This window comes from Neodiprion virginianus, chromosome 1 (assembly GCF_021901495.1).
Source record: "Neodiprion virginianus isolate iyNeoVirg1 chromosome 1, iyNeoVirg1.1, whole genome shotgun sequence".
NCBI lineage: Eukaryota > Metazoa > Arthropoda > Insecta > Hymenoptera > Diprionidae > Neodiprion > Neodiprion virginianus.
The window spans coordinates 29,138,801-29,155,414 of record NC_060877.1 but is presented as its reverse complement, the minus strand read 5'-3'; the positions used below and the strand labels follow the sequence as shown (position 1 = coordinate 29,155,414).

General features: G+C 40.4%; 1 protein-coding gene and 1 long non-coding RNA gene across 2 annotated transcripts; one reads left to right on the top strand and one right to left on the bottom strand.

Moving 5' to 3' along the window:
- Positions 1–283: 283 nt before the first annotated feature.
- Positions 284–12,909, bottom strand: LOC124303783 (uncharacterized). The gene is made up of 4 exons (XR_006907991.1): positions 12,899–12,909; positions 12,528–12,536; positions 2,442–2,451; positions 284–541 (listed from the first exon to the last, which is right to left on the bottom strand). It is a non-coding gene; the product is annotated as an uncharacterized LOC124303783 (long non-coding RNA).
- LOC124303753 (elongation of very long chain fatty acids protein 6) lies at positions 1,371–8,508 on the top strand. Its single transcript, XM_046761371.1, has 3 exons — positions 1,371–1,910; positions 3,002–3,422; positions 5,849–8,508. Exons 2-3 carry the CDS (start codon positions 3,097–3,099, stop codon positions 6,417–6,419), a joined length of 897 nt encoding a protein of 298 aa, XP_046617327.1. The 5' UTR covers positions 1,371–1,910; positions 3,002–3,096; the 3' UTR covers positions 6,420–8,508.
- Positions 12,910–16,614: the final 3,705 nt, after the last annotated feature.

The window sequence follows — 16,614 nt, the reverse complement described above, 5'->3', positions numbered from 1 at the left end:
TTGCAAAATTGACATCGATATGTCTGGGGATATTGTGCGTCATAAATATCGTTGACCGAAGATGCAACCAGATGCAACATTATGGGTGCGTTCCGAAACTAGCTGCAGCGCTGAAAACTCCTTAGGAAATAGACAGAGCTAGTCACAAATTCGGCAACGCAAAAGAGATAAAAAATCAGCGACAACACTGGAAGGTAATTTCGGAACGCACCCTATGCATTTACTTCACTAGTTACTTATATGAATCGACCATGGACTTGGAATCGACAAACTAACGGGATATTTCCGGCGTAGTGTATATACTATTACAAGAGAGATTTGTTTTTTGAAATAGTCTCAGATGTGCCCACGGTCTTATATACAGGTCAGGGGCCGGATTCTGAACATCAAGTGAGTCGCATTCGCCTTTGTAGAAACGGAAATTTGGAGTGTGATGTCAATCTTTTCTTTCCTGAATAGCGTATGGCTCAGGAACTTGCGGTCTGTGCCATCTAGCGGCTAATAAATCGTTCTCTATCTGCTCGTGGTAATTGCCCACCCACTAGCACCCCGTGTATTTTCTATTATTTTTTTACCTGTGGTGCCGGTTTCTAACGTAACCTCGCGTTGAGCACTCAATATATAACAGACTACTTATCCGAAAAATAACTCTAAAATAAGAATATATAGTATACTCAACACCCAACCTTTTGAGAAGGAATAAGAGGTTATGTATGATTAATACAAATAAACGTCAGAACCAGCCCCCTGACACTCACCACTGCTCGTATACTAAAAAATTGTACGCGTCTTGTCCTGGTTTTTTAGTTCTTCTACGTGGCGCTAGTAGACTTCTGACACGCTCGCTGCCCTCGCTGACCGCGCGCAAGCTTGTCAGGCAACTACTAGCGCCACTAGTGGTGGAAATTGGCGGCAGAATCGAGGGACATTTTGCGAACCACTCTTAGCAGCGTGTGTCACTTGTGTCTAAAGCTGTGGCAAGCAGAGAACAACTGTAGCAGGCTGCTGGCATGGGAACTTGGCGGGGAAAAGACGCGTCTCGTGTTCTATAAATATACCTTTCCTACGACCGTGACTTCTCAGTTTCCCTTACAGCTTTCCCCGCCTGGTGGTTGCTCGCCACTTTTTTGATCGTGCGATAGAGAGGACCACTACAGAACTAGCTCTCATCAATCTCTATCAGTGATTCGTCCAGCCCTACTCTTTGGTCTCGGTTGCAGCGGTTTCGATTCTTCAGTTCGCCATATATCCCTGGTAACTTTTGAATCCCCTAGTGAGACGCACTCACATCGGATGGGCGATGGCAGCACTGATTAGTTGGGATGAGTATACACGTAGATAGTTGGTCGAAGACCACGTCTGGCACTCCTATGCAGCCGGTGCCGCCTTAACGCTCCCCACGCCGATGCCAGTTCCCCGCGGGTCGTCGATGCGTGAGAGTGGAAGTGACCGGTGCGAACGAGGAACTCGGGGGTTTGGTGTGGGAAGAATAGTGCGGATTGACGTTCGAAGCACATTTCAAAACTTGCTCCTTTCCTGCGCAGGTCGAGGAGAGGCTGTGCTCTCAAATATAACGGGAGGACGATATCGCGTATTTATTTATTTATTGATTCGTGAAACATTCCGGGCAAACCCACACCGCATCGCATCGCATCTCACCGCACATCGCGCGTTTACCGTGTGACAGATTCTCTACACCGGCTTACGCATGAATGGCCTACATCTAACCGGCGCGAACTAGTCATAAATTCCTAACTAGTCAAGAATTTTAACGTCGAAAACGTGTCGGCGTGTAAGAGCGACTCCAACATTTTCCGGAGTTCCGTATACATTCGACGATAAACAAACGGAAGAGGGCGACGAAGAGGATAACCGAAAATAATTGACTTTCGAGAAATAATATACTACAAGTAAGTGATTTAACTTTCAGTTTCAGTGATCAACATTTCTCAATAACCAGAATTGTTGCGATCTCTCATTCAGTGATTAATTTACCGCCACGTGAAAACTCGAGGTGAAATGAAGAAAGTTTCAAGAATCGTTCCTGCCATGCTTATACCCGGTTTATTCACATTCTAGATTACACTTACGATACCTCGCGAGATAATCTATTAACTAGTATACATACATACATTCTTACATACATACATGACACGCGTGTACGTCATTTCTCATATCCAGAGGGCTTGCGATTACAGTGTAATTTTATTCTCCGAACGGTAGAACATGTGGAGTGACAATACATATACTGTAGGTATATCGTATCTACCAATGCAATGCATAAGTAATGCACGTAGCGAGCGAGAGGTGAAACAACTTATTTCTGTGTCAAAAATACAGTTGCCAGTGATTGATTAGTCGGGGCGGAGAGAGAAAAACAGTTACTGACGCCTCGACGAGCTCCGAAAACGACGACGCGTTCTAGATTGACGACAGACGACGATCGCAAGACTGAATTTTTTAAACACGAGTATAGTTTTCGACAAGCAGTCGTTGTATTTTTGTCAATAAAACAACAAAGAGTGATCGGTCTGATTTGTTTACACACGGCTCTTGCGTTGACGTCGAGCAGAAAACGCATTACAACACGTAATACATAAGTCGTGTTATGCTTGTCGCTTAACCGAACACGCGAAACGTGTACGCATAACAAACGACAGACGAAATTGATGCAGAGAATTGTCCACGTAACTCTGTTTGTTTGCATATAATAAGCAATAATGTATCTTTTTACACGGGAATAGGTTGTGTTATCGATGCGGGGGAGGTAAAAAAAAATTACGAAACCTGTTTGTGAGTCGTTAACTCACGGTTAGTGTGTTGCATCTACATATGCACATTATTACGTGCATAAACATACCTTGGCTGCAGTGAATTGCACCAATTCTGCATCAGGTTGCGGTGTTGGCGTGATGAAAGACGGTTTTGTGTTATCCGTAAGTCGAGGTACACAATTCGCGGGCTCGACGCACCTGCCTAACGACTCTTGTCATCCCCGCAGAATCATCCGCACATTGGTAAACCAGAAGGACGCGGGCCAAGACGAACAGCCCTGGACTTGATTGAGGAGGATACGCACTCGGAAGAGAAGGAAAGATGAACAAAATGGACTACATGGAGGTTACGCTGCCCAATTACTCCTACGTGTTCAACTTCGAGGAGGAATTCATTCACCAAGACACCAGGGTCTGGATGATGAACAATTGGACGAATTGCTTCTACTATTGCGGCATTTACATGATCCTCATTTTTGGCGGTCAGCACTTTATGGCCAGTCGGCCCAAGTACGAACTCAGGGGCGTACTCAGCCTTTGGAATACTTTACTCGCCTCCTTTTCGATCATTGGATTCACGAGAACCGCCCCCGAACTTATCCACGTGCTCAGGAATTACGGGCTTTATCACAGCGTCTGTATACCGAGGTATGTACATAGTATGAGTCCCGATTTATTCTCGATTCATTATTAAAATCCCCCTAACAGTGTATTCGAAGTTTCAGCTCGAATCGTTAAATATGAAATACAATTGCTCGTTTATCCGATACTTAATCATCATTTGGTAATGATAAATGAAATGAATGATCGTAATTGCAGGAATTTGCGATTCCGTGCCACGTATTTCGCTTACCAATAATACTCGCGATGTATTTTTCTCGAAGATTATGTTTATCTTTCGTATAAATCGGTGATTATGAGTGTGACAATGTGTAACGATGTTGGTTCTAAGTAACAACTTTCCTCATTAGATGCTAAAGCCTGTTATACTTCTGACGTTATAATTGATTAGGTATATGTATTTGTAATGAGACGAATGTATCATTTCGCACGTTATTAGCACCAGCTATTTCTTACTTCGTTCGGACAACATGCAGGTGATAAATGATTGTAACTTTAGTAGAGGATAAAATTCATCATTTTTTTTCCCGTCCTGATTACGAAGTCGCGGCGGTATTAAGCAGACAGAATTATGGCGTGTGTTATTCAAACGTCGATAATCGTAGTTTAACAAGTTGAAATAATACCATGAATAGTAAATAGAGCGGCTCATGATTGCTTAAAATTTAGAACCATTTACATACAAGCAGTAAGCGAATTTCATTTCACCTTTAAATGAAAATACTTCCGCAGTTGCTGTGATTTAAAAGTATAAATGGGTTTCTTTGAATAATCGTTTAATACTTATGACGTGGAACATAAGAAATTAACTCACTTGTTTCATTGCTTGTAAAGAATCGTCATTTCAGTATTAAATTCTCGATAAACGTACGATGCGACGTTTAAAAACTGTTTAAATTGCAAATTAACAATTTTTATTTTTCTAGAAATACGTTGATAAATGGCTGATGACGTCATGTTCAACAAGTTTTTATCGAATCGCGTTCGAATTTTGCATTGCAAATAACTAAGAAATGTATAAAATTCAAACGGGGTTCAAGAAAAAATAGACAGTAAATTGGTATTTGCCGCGGCAGTAGGGCTTTCATTCTGTACACTTTTTTATACGAAATGTCATTGTGTTTCTACCGATGAACACCTCCAACAATCGACAAGCAAATGAGCGATATACTTATGGCAGATGACTCAAAATGATCTTTTGCGTTACATATATTTTAAGCGATTGTTCCGCAGTTTACATAGGTAAAAGCGACAGCGTTAAATCTATGCCCGAGGACATTAAATTATCATTGAAATCGTCCAAACCAGCGGGACGTCCGATCGTTTGAGAATTCAACATCCTGTATCTTATATCCGTTCACATTAACATATACAGGATCCATCGAAGTGTTTGTGACTGCGATATACGAACATACTTAACGAGTTAGTGCCGAAACCGCTCTATTACGTCGTACGAAATAAAATTAACAACTTTCCACCGGTGTGGAGTTATCTATACTTCAATTCCACAGGCAAGAATCACGTCAGAAATCCGGATGAAACTGGTACTACTCGACGCAGTTTCAAAATTGTACGTCTGCTTCTGTCAGAATTCCGGTTTCAGGAATTGAAAGAAAAAAAAAAAAAAGTTGGCGTCTCCAGTTATTACGACTTGCATGAATATCCAACGTTTAGGAAAAAGTTGCTGTACGCATAATTGTCTCGTTATCGAATTTCGATTGTGTTTTGTTTGGAATAATTAATACATGCAACTAGTAAATGCACGCGGTACCGATTTTGTCTACCGCAGTGGATCGTAATTGTTCAATTTGAAAAACATGCAATTCACTTGACTACATATTAACATTTTTCAAACACCAGGTAAAACAAATTAACGTCAGCCAGTTCCGTAGTACATTTGAGGAATTTAACCGCGTTAAATAGTTATCTGTTTTCACCATGGATTTACACCTTGAATGAAAGTAAAATTAACGCTCATGTATAAAATTCTACGATAATCTCGTAATCGTGGAAGATTCGGATTTCTCTCGCTGAGCAGGTGTGAACTTTTCGGTATAATTGTGAATGACATTTTATACCGAGTATGCATTTTGCTCGGATGAAAGTATTACGTAACTCGATTATATTGCAGGTGAATACACCAAGGTTGGATAGTCTTACTGTTTGCTATACGTATAACGACCCAGTGGGAAAAGTAAAATCTATCTGTAACATATACTTGACAAACATTGTAGCAACAGAGTCTCGAACTATCGCATCTTTACGAGCATATTAACTTGAAGAGTGGCTAGCAAGAAATTTATTACAAAGGCAGCGAATACGAATTGAAATAAGTATAAAATCATCGCTATAACATTCGCTACAAGGTATACACCAATGTGAGGACAAAGTCGGGATCAGCCGAAAAAAGTAGGGAAATTAAAATTACAAGTTTCGTAACGTCTGTGTTACAGCTTCATCGAGCAAGACCGAGTCTCCGGATTCTGGACCTGGATGTTCGTCTTGTCGAAGCTGCCGGAGCTCGGCGACACGGTCTTCATAGTTCTCCGCAAGCAGCCGCTGATATTCCTCCACTGGTACCACCACATAACCGTCCTCCTCTACTCGTGGTTCTCCTACACCGAGTACACGGCGTCAGCTAGATGGTTCGTCGTGATGAACTACTGCGTCCACTCGATAATGTACTCGTACTACGCGCTGAGGGCGATGCGATACTCGCCACCGAAATGGATATCGATGGTGATCACCGCCCTCCAGCTGACGCAGATGATCGTCGGATGCGCGATCAACGTCTGGGCTCATCAATACCTCGAGAGCGGGCAGGCCGAGTGTCACATATCGAGGGTCAACATCAAGCTCAGTCTTATGATGTACTTCAGCTACTTCGTACTCTTCGCGAGATTCTTCCACAAGGCCTACCTCGGCGGCAAGAGCTCGTCGAAATCCGGAAAGAAGGCTTACGCCAACGGGAACGGTCACATCGCTGCGGCGGATTACAGCAACGAGAAGCTCAAAGCTAACTAAGGAAGATACTCTTTAAAATTGTTGATTTTCCCAGGTTTGTTGCCGGTGGGAACGGAACGGGAGGGTTGGGCGGGAAGGGGTGGTGAGGGTCGGATTGATGATCGGCTATTCTTCGTGAGACCCGTTGTGCGGAGAGCTTCCGGAAAGAGAAAGAGAGAGAGAGAGAGAGAGAGAGCGTGAGAGTGTGAGAGTGAGGGAGAGAGCGTGAGAGTGAGAGTGAGAGGGCGAGAGAGGTGAGAGAACGAGAGAAAGAGAGAGAGAGAGAGAATGTGAACGAGAATGTGTCGTACGCAAATTTGAACGAAAAAAAAATTTTGTTTTCACATTTGCGTGGGAGTTATACGCGCATATACTGTATACAGCGTTGTTTTGGGGTGAGTTAATTTTCACCTTTTATTTATAATTTTTTTTGGGATAAATAAATTGTCAATTCAGAGCTACGTGATACGTGATACATATTTTTTTACCCTCTTGTTTATGTCCTCTATATGTATATTTTTTCAAAACTACACGTCAAGGTCGGCTATTGATTTATTTGTCATTTTTATTAATCACTCTTTCTGAACTAAGTGCCATAATTATTTTTTCTGTCGTCTTTTTCACATGTTTGTTTGTCACCTATATTTTTGATACATCATGCTCGTCATTTAACACCGATCTAAAATATTTTCATACCAGCCTTGGTAATCGGAAATATACTGGGAATTTTCAAACCCAGGTTATAAAAATATCAAAGTTACGTTCGGTAAACAAAACGTTGATTGCAGCATATAATTTTAAATAACAATTGTGCGTTTGTTGCATACGAAACAATGTCCTCGATTAATTCCATGCGGCATTTAACATGCACTATACTTCACTGATATGAGAATATGCATATCTGTATGCAAAAACAGTATCCGAGCAATTATTTTCTTGTACGTGATATGTATCGAAGCAGGTTTTGGTTAAAATTGCATTTTTTATCACCGACAAAAGGTAGCTAGGGAATGATAATGTTTGCGAAAACTCTCACAGACGGTAAATTTTTAAGAGCGAAAGTATTCAATAAACCGTTGCGTTATCATACCTTCGAGTCTTATTTGACATCATAAGTCTCAGGAGGATAGTTCGGTAGTCGGAATGGAATGCGAAAGTCGAAACTATAAACCCAGTCACGCATTATTTTCGGATTATCTCGAAGACTGTTAACTCCGGAGTTTTAGTGAATTAACGTTTTTAAAATATGCATGAAAAAATAATGTCGGAATCCTTGTAGACTGAAAGACATGCGAATGGGAAATTCGTGGATTTTGTAAGGTCATTTATGATGCACGATGGTTTTTTTTTTTTTTTTTTTTTTTATATATACTTATGGGGGAGTGAGAGCGAAAAAACTATGTCACTCGCATCACGTAGCTATTCCCTCGATGATACCGTCGATAATTTCTTAATTTCTCTCGCGTTTTAATCATCAACGAACACATCAAAATGAACAAACTTCGCGTACCGAAGATTTAACGATACCATTTCTTTTTGGTTGAATGAAAAACAATGATAATATTAAAGCTAATGATAATTTTTTTTCTTATTTTCATACTACTTTTTGTAAAATCTTATCAATATTGTGAGGATTTCTCTCTCTATATATATATGTATGTTTGTCAGCCTTTCCGCAATGTTTTCGAGAAATTCCGACGGACGAGACGGAATATTTTTAGTTTGAAACTCGTTATACGTTTTGCCGGTTTTTGGTGATTCGCGTTTTCTGTACTGTAAACGGTATATTTATTATTAAAACACGCTGCATACGCGAGCAAATAACAGATAACCATTTTTACAAATTACGTGGACCTGTTCCGGATTGCGAGCGCAATCTCACGAAGACACGATCTTATATAATATATATAGTATAATATAATATGCATAGTAATATTGTACCGCCCCAAAAAAACAGTCCAGAACGTTGTTGTTGCCGTAGCTACTTAAGGTACCTAAAGTAAATTGCGCGTGACGTCATAACGAGAGGAGTTTATTATAGGTTTAGGTGTTATATTATACAAAAAAAAAAAAATAAATAAGAAGAAGCCGCGATTCTTGTTATTGGTGTCACCTTCGAGGTAATAAAGAAAGTATATATTAGAAAAGTGAAAATGTAGAAAACGTATGAACAGCGAAACAAGACAAGTTTATGCACATGTAAATGAAACTCTTACCTGTACTGTCTCTCGCACACTATTTATTGTACAGGTTTTCGTTTTCAAACGCTCAAAATCACACGATTATTTCAATTATGAAGAATAAACGCTGAACATGACATTCAGAAAAGTACAATGCACTCGTCGATTCTTTACCTAAAACTACAAACGATGGTTTCAACAATGCATTGAGGAACCGATATACATGTAATATATGTATACAATACACTTATAACGAATCGAAAATACTGAATTCAAAGCACAAATTAAGATAGAATTGGATGAAAAAAGGATAATAATAAAATCAATCGTATCAGCTATATCGTCACGAGTATGAGTTTATCTCCTCTAAACGCACGTGCAGTGTATCACTGATACATATAAAATTGTACGTACATGATGTGATATATTCGGGGTCGTTGATTACATCGACCGAATAACTATTACCATTATTATCATTCTCGCCTGCGATAATATAATAAAACTTCTCGATTACTTGTAAATTTCAACCCAATACTTGTGTATTTTCTGTGTGTGTGTGTGTGTGTGTGTGTGTGCGTGTATGCGTGATTAAAGTTATTTTACGATAGAAATTATTTTCCGCTGTCAGACATAATTTTTTTCCCCGTCATATGCAGATGATAGGTATACGTATTCATGCATGCGTACGGGTGTTCGAGAAACTTGTGGCTTTGCTCGAGGCTTTGCTTAAACAAACTCCTACGTGAAATTAATTATTTACATATGACACGTTTCAGCGTCAGTTTTATTTATGCTTCGAAACCTTCGGCATTGATCCGAAATTCGATCATTTCCCCGCCGTAACGTTGTCAATTTGTCCTTTTACCATTGCGTGGTGAGAAAACGTGTTCGGCCCAACCAAGCTTAACGCTGCGATCGACGTGCTGGGCAGTCATCGAAAAATGACAATTTCCTGGCACAATAAACGGGCGACGATTCGGGGCTAATCGTAAGCCGTAAATCGTGGTTACAAACGACTCGTCTGCGTTGGAAATTCCAAACCGCAAGATGACTCGGGTTATTCGTGCTGACCAAAAGTGCAAATAAATCGTGAAGGCGCGTTTAAGATAAAATAGAAATTTGACGACTATCGTGTATAATTATACTTAGGTGCTCAACAAAAATTTAAATACATTCACAGTACGAGTACCCCGCATTTCTGCAGCTTGTTTACGTTGTGCGGTAATGCTTGCGTATTAACTCAGGTGACCGAGCGGAACACTCTGTGGAGTGCAAATCACACAGCATCGTGGATTGCGGAAATTTTTCTATCTTTCTTCCGAGAAAACAAACGACCACGTGTAACGGGCCCAAGCATTACGTAACTATCCTTACATACGGTTACATGATGTAACTGGTTGATAAAACGTCAAACCCTCGATTATGTACACACGCAAAAAATCCCGAAGCTGAATCGAGCCGTGCAAAATGGAATAACGAAACGTCTAGCTTATTACACGATACGCGAATTTGCAAAGATTAGCCTGCCGAGTTTTTCTTTTTTTGTGTACATCTTACGTGTGCGATTTGCATCGTGCGTGTTTTTTTTTTTTTTTTTGCGGAGAAAAAAACGGTTTTCATTCTCATATTATCATATTCACGTAGTCGTTTGTTATCTTTTTTTCTCACCCGCGACGATATTATGTGAATTGTCACGTGTCGCGTATCTGCAGCGCCTCCAGGGGTCAATATCAACATCGCGAGTCACATCGAGCACGGCGATTATTGCATAATTCAGCAAACTAAGAGTATTCGAAGTATTTTTCTCAAATAAATCTCGCATAACCGGTATCAAGTCCCATCTGCACGAGATTTCTCGGAAGGATAGAGAGTCCTCTCAGATATTTCCGCTTTGTCTTATATTTTACACACACGCATATACGCATATACATGTATCTCAACTCGATTCAAGTACAACGTGTGTAAAAGCACATCGGCGCGGCGCATGCAAATTTATCTGTCAACGAAAGTTCCGACAAACAATTTCTGCAGCAGGCCTATCGCTAATTAACATTCGCGAAGGGACGAAGGCCGAAGAATACGCTCGTCCACCCCGCTGGAAGTATAAAGTAAAAGTTGGTCAGACAGTAAAGAGGATATATTATGTATGTTATCAAGACTCCTCGTACGACGCTCTCGCATACCAAAGCATGCACGGAATGGAATGCGCTGACAATTCGCGACGAGCCGTCCTAAGTCCTACGAAACTTTCAACATCTTATTACTGGTATGTAACGCAGCGTACAGGTGTGCACGTGAAAATTTGTCGAGCGATAGTTTTACACCCATCTGCTTGTCCATACCTGTAATAGTTGAAAATGTTGATGAAAAATTCTCATAGGTTCTTCGCTTTCTCGCTGCGGATAAATTAACGTTTGTTACACGCGTATTTACGTATTAATTGATGCGACATGGCAAGGCCGACTGTAATCAAGTTCACGGTCTTTCTCTCTCGTTCTCTCTCCCTCTCTCAAGTTATGGCTCGTCGGGATATACACCCGGTTGTGTTGTAAGTAGATGTATATGGTCGTTTGCTATCACCGACAAAGTCTTGTGTAATGAACTATGTTTAAACGCATTACATAAATCTTTTCGATTCTCGTGCATATTATGTCATATTGAATGATTTTTTTAATTTCTCGCGGGTAACTCTTTGAAGTCGCGAAATATCGTCATGCTTCTTGCGGGGATGATTCGATAAATTTACAACCCTGGACATTTTACACTCGGCTAAAGACTGATATGATATGAACTGAACGTCGTGAAAATTGGTATTAGATGCGTTGCGATCGAATCGACTTTGGCACACACGGCAGGATGAAACTCGCGTTCCGCATCTACAAATTTGAAAGAATCGAGGTCCGTTGTCTTGATTTGTGAGATGAATAAAAAAAAAAAACGGTGTTAAAAAAGGAAAGGAAAAGAAGTGAAAAAAGACCCCGAAACTCGGAGATGCAAGAGTTGAAACGAGTTTGTATCGTAATTGACGTAACAGAGCAACACGTCCCGTATGATGCAACGACTAGTCAGTCGTCGATATGACGGATGTCAGGGGAAAGCAGAAAAAAAGATACAAGTTATCCGATTAACGTCGCGATCGCAGTGATCCGGAGCTTAAATTTCGAGTATACGTTTTATAGTATACCTACACAGGCATAACCCGCACAACGTATTACGGAATCGGGTGTAAAACGGTCAGCGACGCACCAACGCCGCAAGCACATGGCGATAAATATAAATATGAAAAGCGGTGCTCTCCATTTCCGCGGATCTGCACTTGGTTCGTATTGTTGGCTCGGAAATGTTTGCCCAGGAAAGTGGGTCGAGAGTCGGGCGCCGGCACTTGGCTAAGCTTCGACCGTATTGTGCATACTTATACTCGCTTATACGCCCAAGTATACGTACACATCCATACGTACAAACACACCCGAAGAGCGGCGGCTGCGCGCATTGCATTTCGCATGTACAATGCGGTGTAATCGGGCAAATTATCGTAGCCCGATGAAAGGAAATTGACTACGGTGGAAATTAATTTCGGAGCTATCGTTTGAGCAAAGGTATCTTCGATCCGGCTTCGGTAACCCGGATAATCGCGACGCTTCCGTAAATCGTGGAAATAGAGTTGAGAGAGAGAAAGAGAGAGCGAGAGATGAGCGGCGATGCGATGAGGCTGCGGGGACCGGCTTCTCTACTTTGACCCATTAAATTGCACTGGTGTGTATAAACGAGCACGGATCCACGCCCGCTTCCAGAACCTTGGCTAACTTGATACGAACGCAACGGAAGCAAGAGGAAACCTCCGGTCGATAAAGGTTTTCCGCTATATGGTATACGTGAACACGCTCAAGTTGTTCTCCTCGTGGAGCCTCGCGTATATTTAAGTGAGAATTGTCACGAATCTCGAGGTTACGCCTCGCGTCTTCATCGGCCCGATTCCCATGGGAATCGCGGGACTCGTGCGCGACGAAGAATCGCGTGCCGCTCATTAGGTATTTCCCACGGGAATAATTCACTTCGGTTCGAAGACTGCTGCTCGGCACTACCGACAAATTCCCCACGACCGCGTTGACGATATTCGTTATCCATGGATATTTTCCAGGAAGATTCATCAATCGTGCGAAATTTATTGTGCACAACGCATGGCTCGCGATATTTATTTACCGACCTATATAGAATATTGTATAATTGAAGTATCGTTATACTGTTACTGACTCATTGATTATACGCGTGATCGAAGACGATACGAAGACTCGAGATTGAGGCAAATTAACATCGTGAAACAGGGATAGAGTAGTCGAACAATTCGATGTAATATTGATTCTCGAAACAATCTCCGCAGTCGAAAGCAGCCGTGACAATTTCGGTGAGAAAAACGCTTCCACTTTCGTTGATACAAAAAAAAAAAACCATCCATCGAAAAAAAATTCTTTCGACCCAACACTGCATTTTGATACGTAAAAGATACTTGTAAAATTTCAAGTCGATCGATGCATTGATTTTTGGGATATCGTGGTCACCGACTTTGAAAAAGCCGTTTGTGAAAAACGAGTTTAAAGTTTTAGGTCGGGTTTATACGTGGATAAAGTTTAATGATAAGCCTTCTTCATTATGTTCCGTAGCGAAACAGATCCTTCGTTGAAAGGACATGCAGCTACATTCACCGAGATGGACTCACTATCACTCGGAGTAATCTTTGGGCTTATCTTCCAAATCAGCTGGTTACAACTTTCGTTATTGTTTCGCAACGTATGTGTATCTAAAATATAATAGCTTGTTTCTTTTATTTTTCGTCACGCACCGACCGATGCATTCCTTACTCCTAACAGCAGTAAGGAGATAAAAAGAATGACTTAAGGATGAGCGTTTAGAATACCGGTATATGTTTTACTGTCGCATGTCGCCACCGCCGATATTTAACTTGCGCACTTTGCGTCGTAATTTTCCTGCGAACGCTCGAATATTTCGACGATGGTGTCAACCTCCGTTTTACCTGAGAATCCTTGGTAGTTTTTGATACGCATGGATTTATGTGATTCATATCACTCTTCGTATTCGGCAGTATCTTTTTTCGCGCGCCAAGTCTCGCACATCTTCCAAGACAAACTTTTCACTTCGATGTCGAGAACTTTTCCAGTATGGTATAATCCGATAATAGAAGAAACTCGAGATAACGAAGTGATACCTCGTTTTCTCCACGTCGCATCGCCAGAAACATTCGATTCGGTCGATCGTGGACCACTATTTTTTGACCGGCCTCTTCTATTTCCAATTCGTTGAAAACTTTTTTAAAAATCATGTAATTACGAATTATGTATCATTTCGGGTGCCCACCGATCCGAGACCAAGAACTCTCATCGTAAATATGAACCGTCGACCTCGTTTTAAATATGACGATGGAATTGTGCAATCGTCGCAATTGTCGCATATGACGACGATTTTCAAGCCAAGTCGAGGCGTAAGTTACGCCCGTATAAAATCTTGCTTCATCGTCGCACTCTTTACACTTCACTTCAGAAAGTGGCAACAGTGGCGAAGAGAGTGATGATATTAAGTATCTTGTGTTCTATTCAATAGTCCTCGGGCACAATCAGTTCCGCTTGTCGTTTTTAATTTTTTTCGCCGGCTCACCAAACTCTCACCTCCTTGCTCGACGGTTTTAGCTTTTTCGGCCGCGACTTCCGTCGCAGCTCTCTCAAGCCTTTGTGACTCTCGGTTTATAAAAAAATTATGCTAATGAAAAGTTTTAACGCCAGAGAAATTCGTCAACGAGAACGCACCGCACGGTTCGCATTCAACCGCCATACTCTGACGGTATCCGACTTCCATTTCGGACGACTTGAAATTTTCGGAGTATACTTTTGAAATGTTATGTTTTAAGAATCCGTTGAAGATTTATTACACCCAGATTTAACCCCTTAAACTACAGTCCGAGTCCAATGTCTACCCCTGCATGCGTTTCTTGTTTGTGAAATCGTTCCTAGAAAAATAACGCGGCGCGCGGGTAGATAAATCTTTTCGTTTTTTAACATAAAAGAGAATGACGCGTAGCAGAGTCAGATTCATTGAAGCTCAATTGGTGGACAATTCATTTGAATACCGACAAGTGCTGGAAAAAAGAAAAAAAACGTCACATTTCAATCACGAATTCGTATATTTTTGTAATCAATGGGTTGTCAAATTTGACACGCAGTTTTGATGAGTGAACATTAGGTTTTAGAAGAAAAATTGTCATTGTTTTGTTCTCTTCAAAAAGTATACTTATTTATAACTTTGAAAATCAGAAATTTTAAAGTGCTTAAATGTGAAAAAAGTTGTCGAAAAGGCCGTAAAATATTGTTTTTAAATTAGACTTTTCTGCTTGCGAGTTACAATACATATTACGAACAAAAGTAATTTAATCAGTATTATTTTTTTTCTCTTCTGCCATTGTACAATGGGTCGTGAACTATGGAAATCATGGCTGTAAATGGTATGTACGACTATTTACGGTCGAGTACCGTAATGACACCTGAATACATGCATTTTAGTAACGCAAAAAAAAACAAAAATCAACATACCGCAACTGAACGGTAACGGAAACGACAGACGGGTGGAAAAATCGACCCTAGTTTCTTAGAACCTTGAACCGAGTTACGATGAAAGTCCTGAGTTGACAATGTTCTTTACTAACTCACTAGGGTGGTTTAAAGCTCGCCTGGCGTTAAAATCCACCCCAGTCTGTCTTTCTAGGGAATTAATTTCGAGTAGCTGTGTATATATGTATAGGTATGCATAATCGAAGCGTTGAGACAAAACGAGATGGAAAAATGGTTTGTGAAGAAACGAAAAATTAAACTCAAATTGAGATAACGAATTGTTATCGACAATCGTATATGCTCGCAAGTTTATCGCGTATCAGATAAGAAATTACACTACAGATCATAACAGATATAATTTATATACGTACGTGCGTATATATGTGTAATATATGCATTTATATAAATATGCGCGTATATTGAATATGTATAATGCGAATGTATTTGTATATATCGAAGTATGCGTGCAATATAGCAAGTGGATAAATACGCATGTTTTACATAGGTACGCATTGTATAATGAGGTGATTAAATTATGATCGCGTAACTTGAAATGTCTCGTATTAAACGAATGCGAATTTTTTCATTAGAGGCGCAAATTAATTTGCAGAACCTTCACCTTTAACCTCCTCGCACAACAAAAATATGTATACGACGTAACATGGCGTGTATTTACATTGGTTACCAATTCGGGTTGCACAATTTTTATCTACCGCATGATGCAGGTATCTGTAATAAGAATGTGATCTCGACTATATTAATGCGCCACCTCGCGTATGACGGTCTCTCTTTTCTCGCTGCATGACGTAAGAAGTTGTTAATTTGGACCGATGCAGAGAAGGACTCTCTGAGATGAAAAATAAATAAATAAAGTATGAGAATTGAGGAGCTGGAATTCTTAAACGGACTTCGAGCTTCGCATCGCTAACACGTTATCGCACATATATGTAAAATAATCTAAGAATCTTGCCGCGTATAGTTGTTATACTAGTTTTAACGACGGATTTGAAGTACAAAAAAAAATGTTCATATTCAGTGCACACGATTTTTTGTTTATTCTTTCTGCCACCGATGATTACATCCGTATAAGGCGAAATCCAATAGAAAAATATTGTAATTATACGTAATGTAATAGTCCTTTCAAATAATACGTTACGTAAATCGACTTTAGACCTCTATGATACTGTATATATTATATATATACACGGTAAATAATATTGTTTACTTCCAAAGCGAAAAAATCCTTAATCGCGTCCGAAAGCCCAATGCCAGGAGAATTTATATATAGATATACGTAGATATTGAAGTGTATATGTATATAGGTTAAAACCGCAGCTGACTACACCACCAGACTTGATTTATACAGGGTGTGTAATAAATGCGGTTATTCCTGATGGCATCTCGTCAGGGAGAACCTGAAAA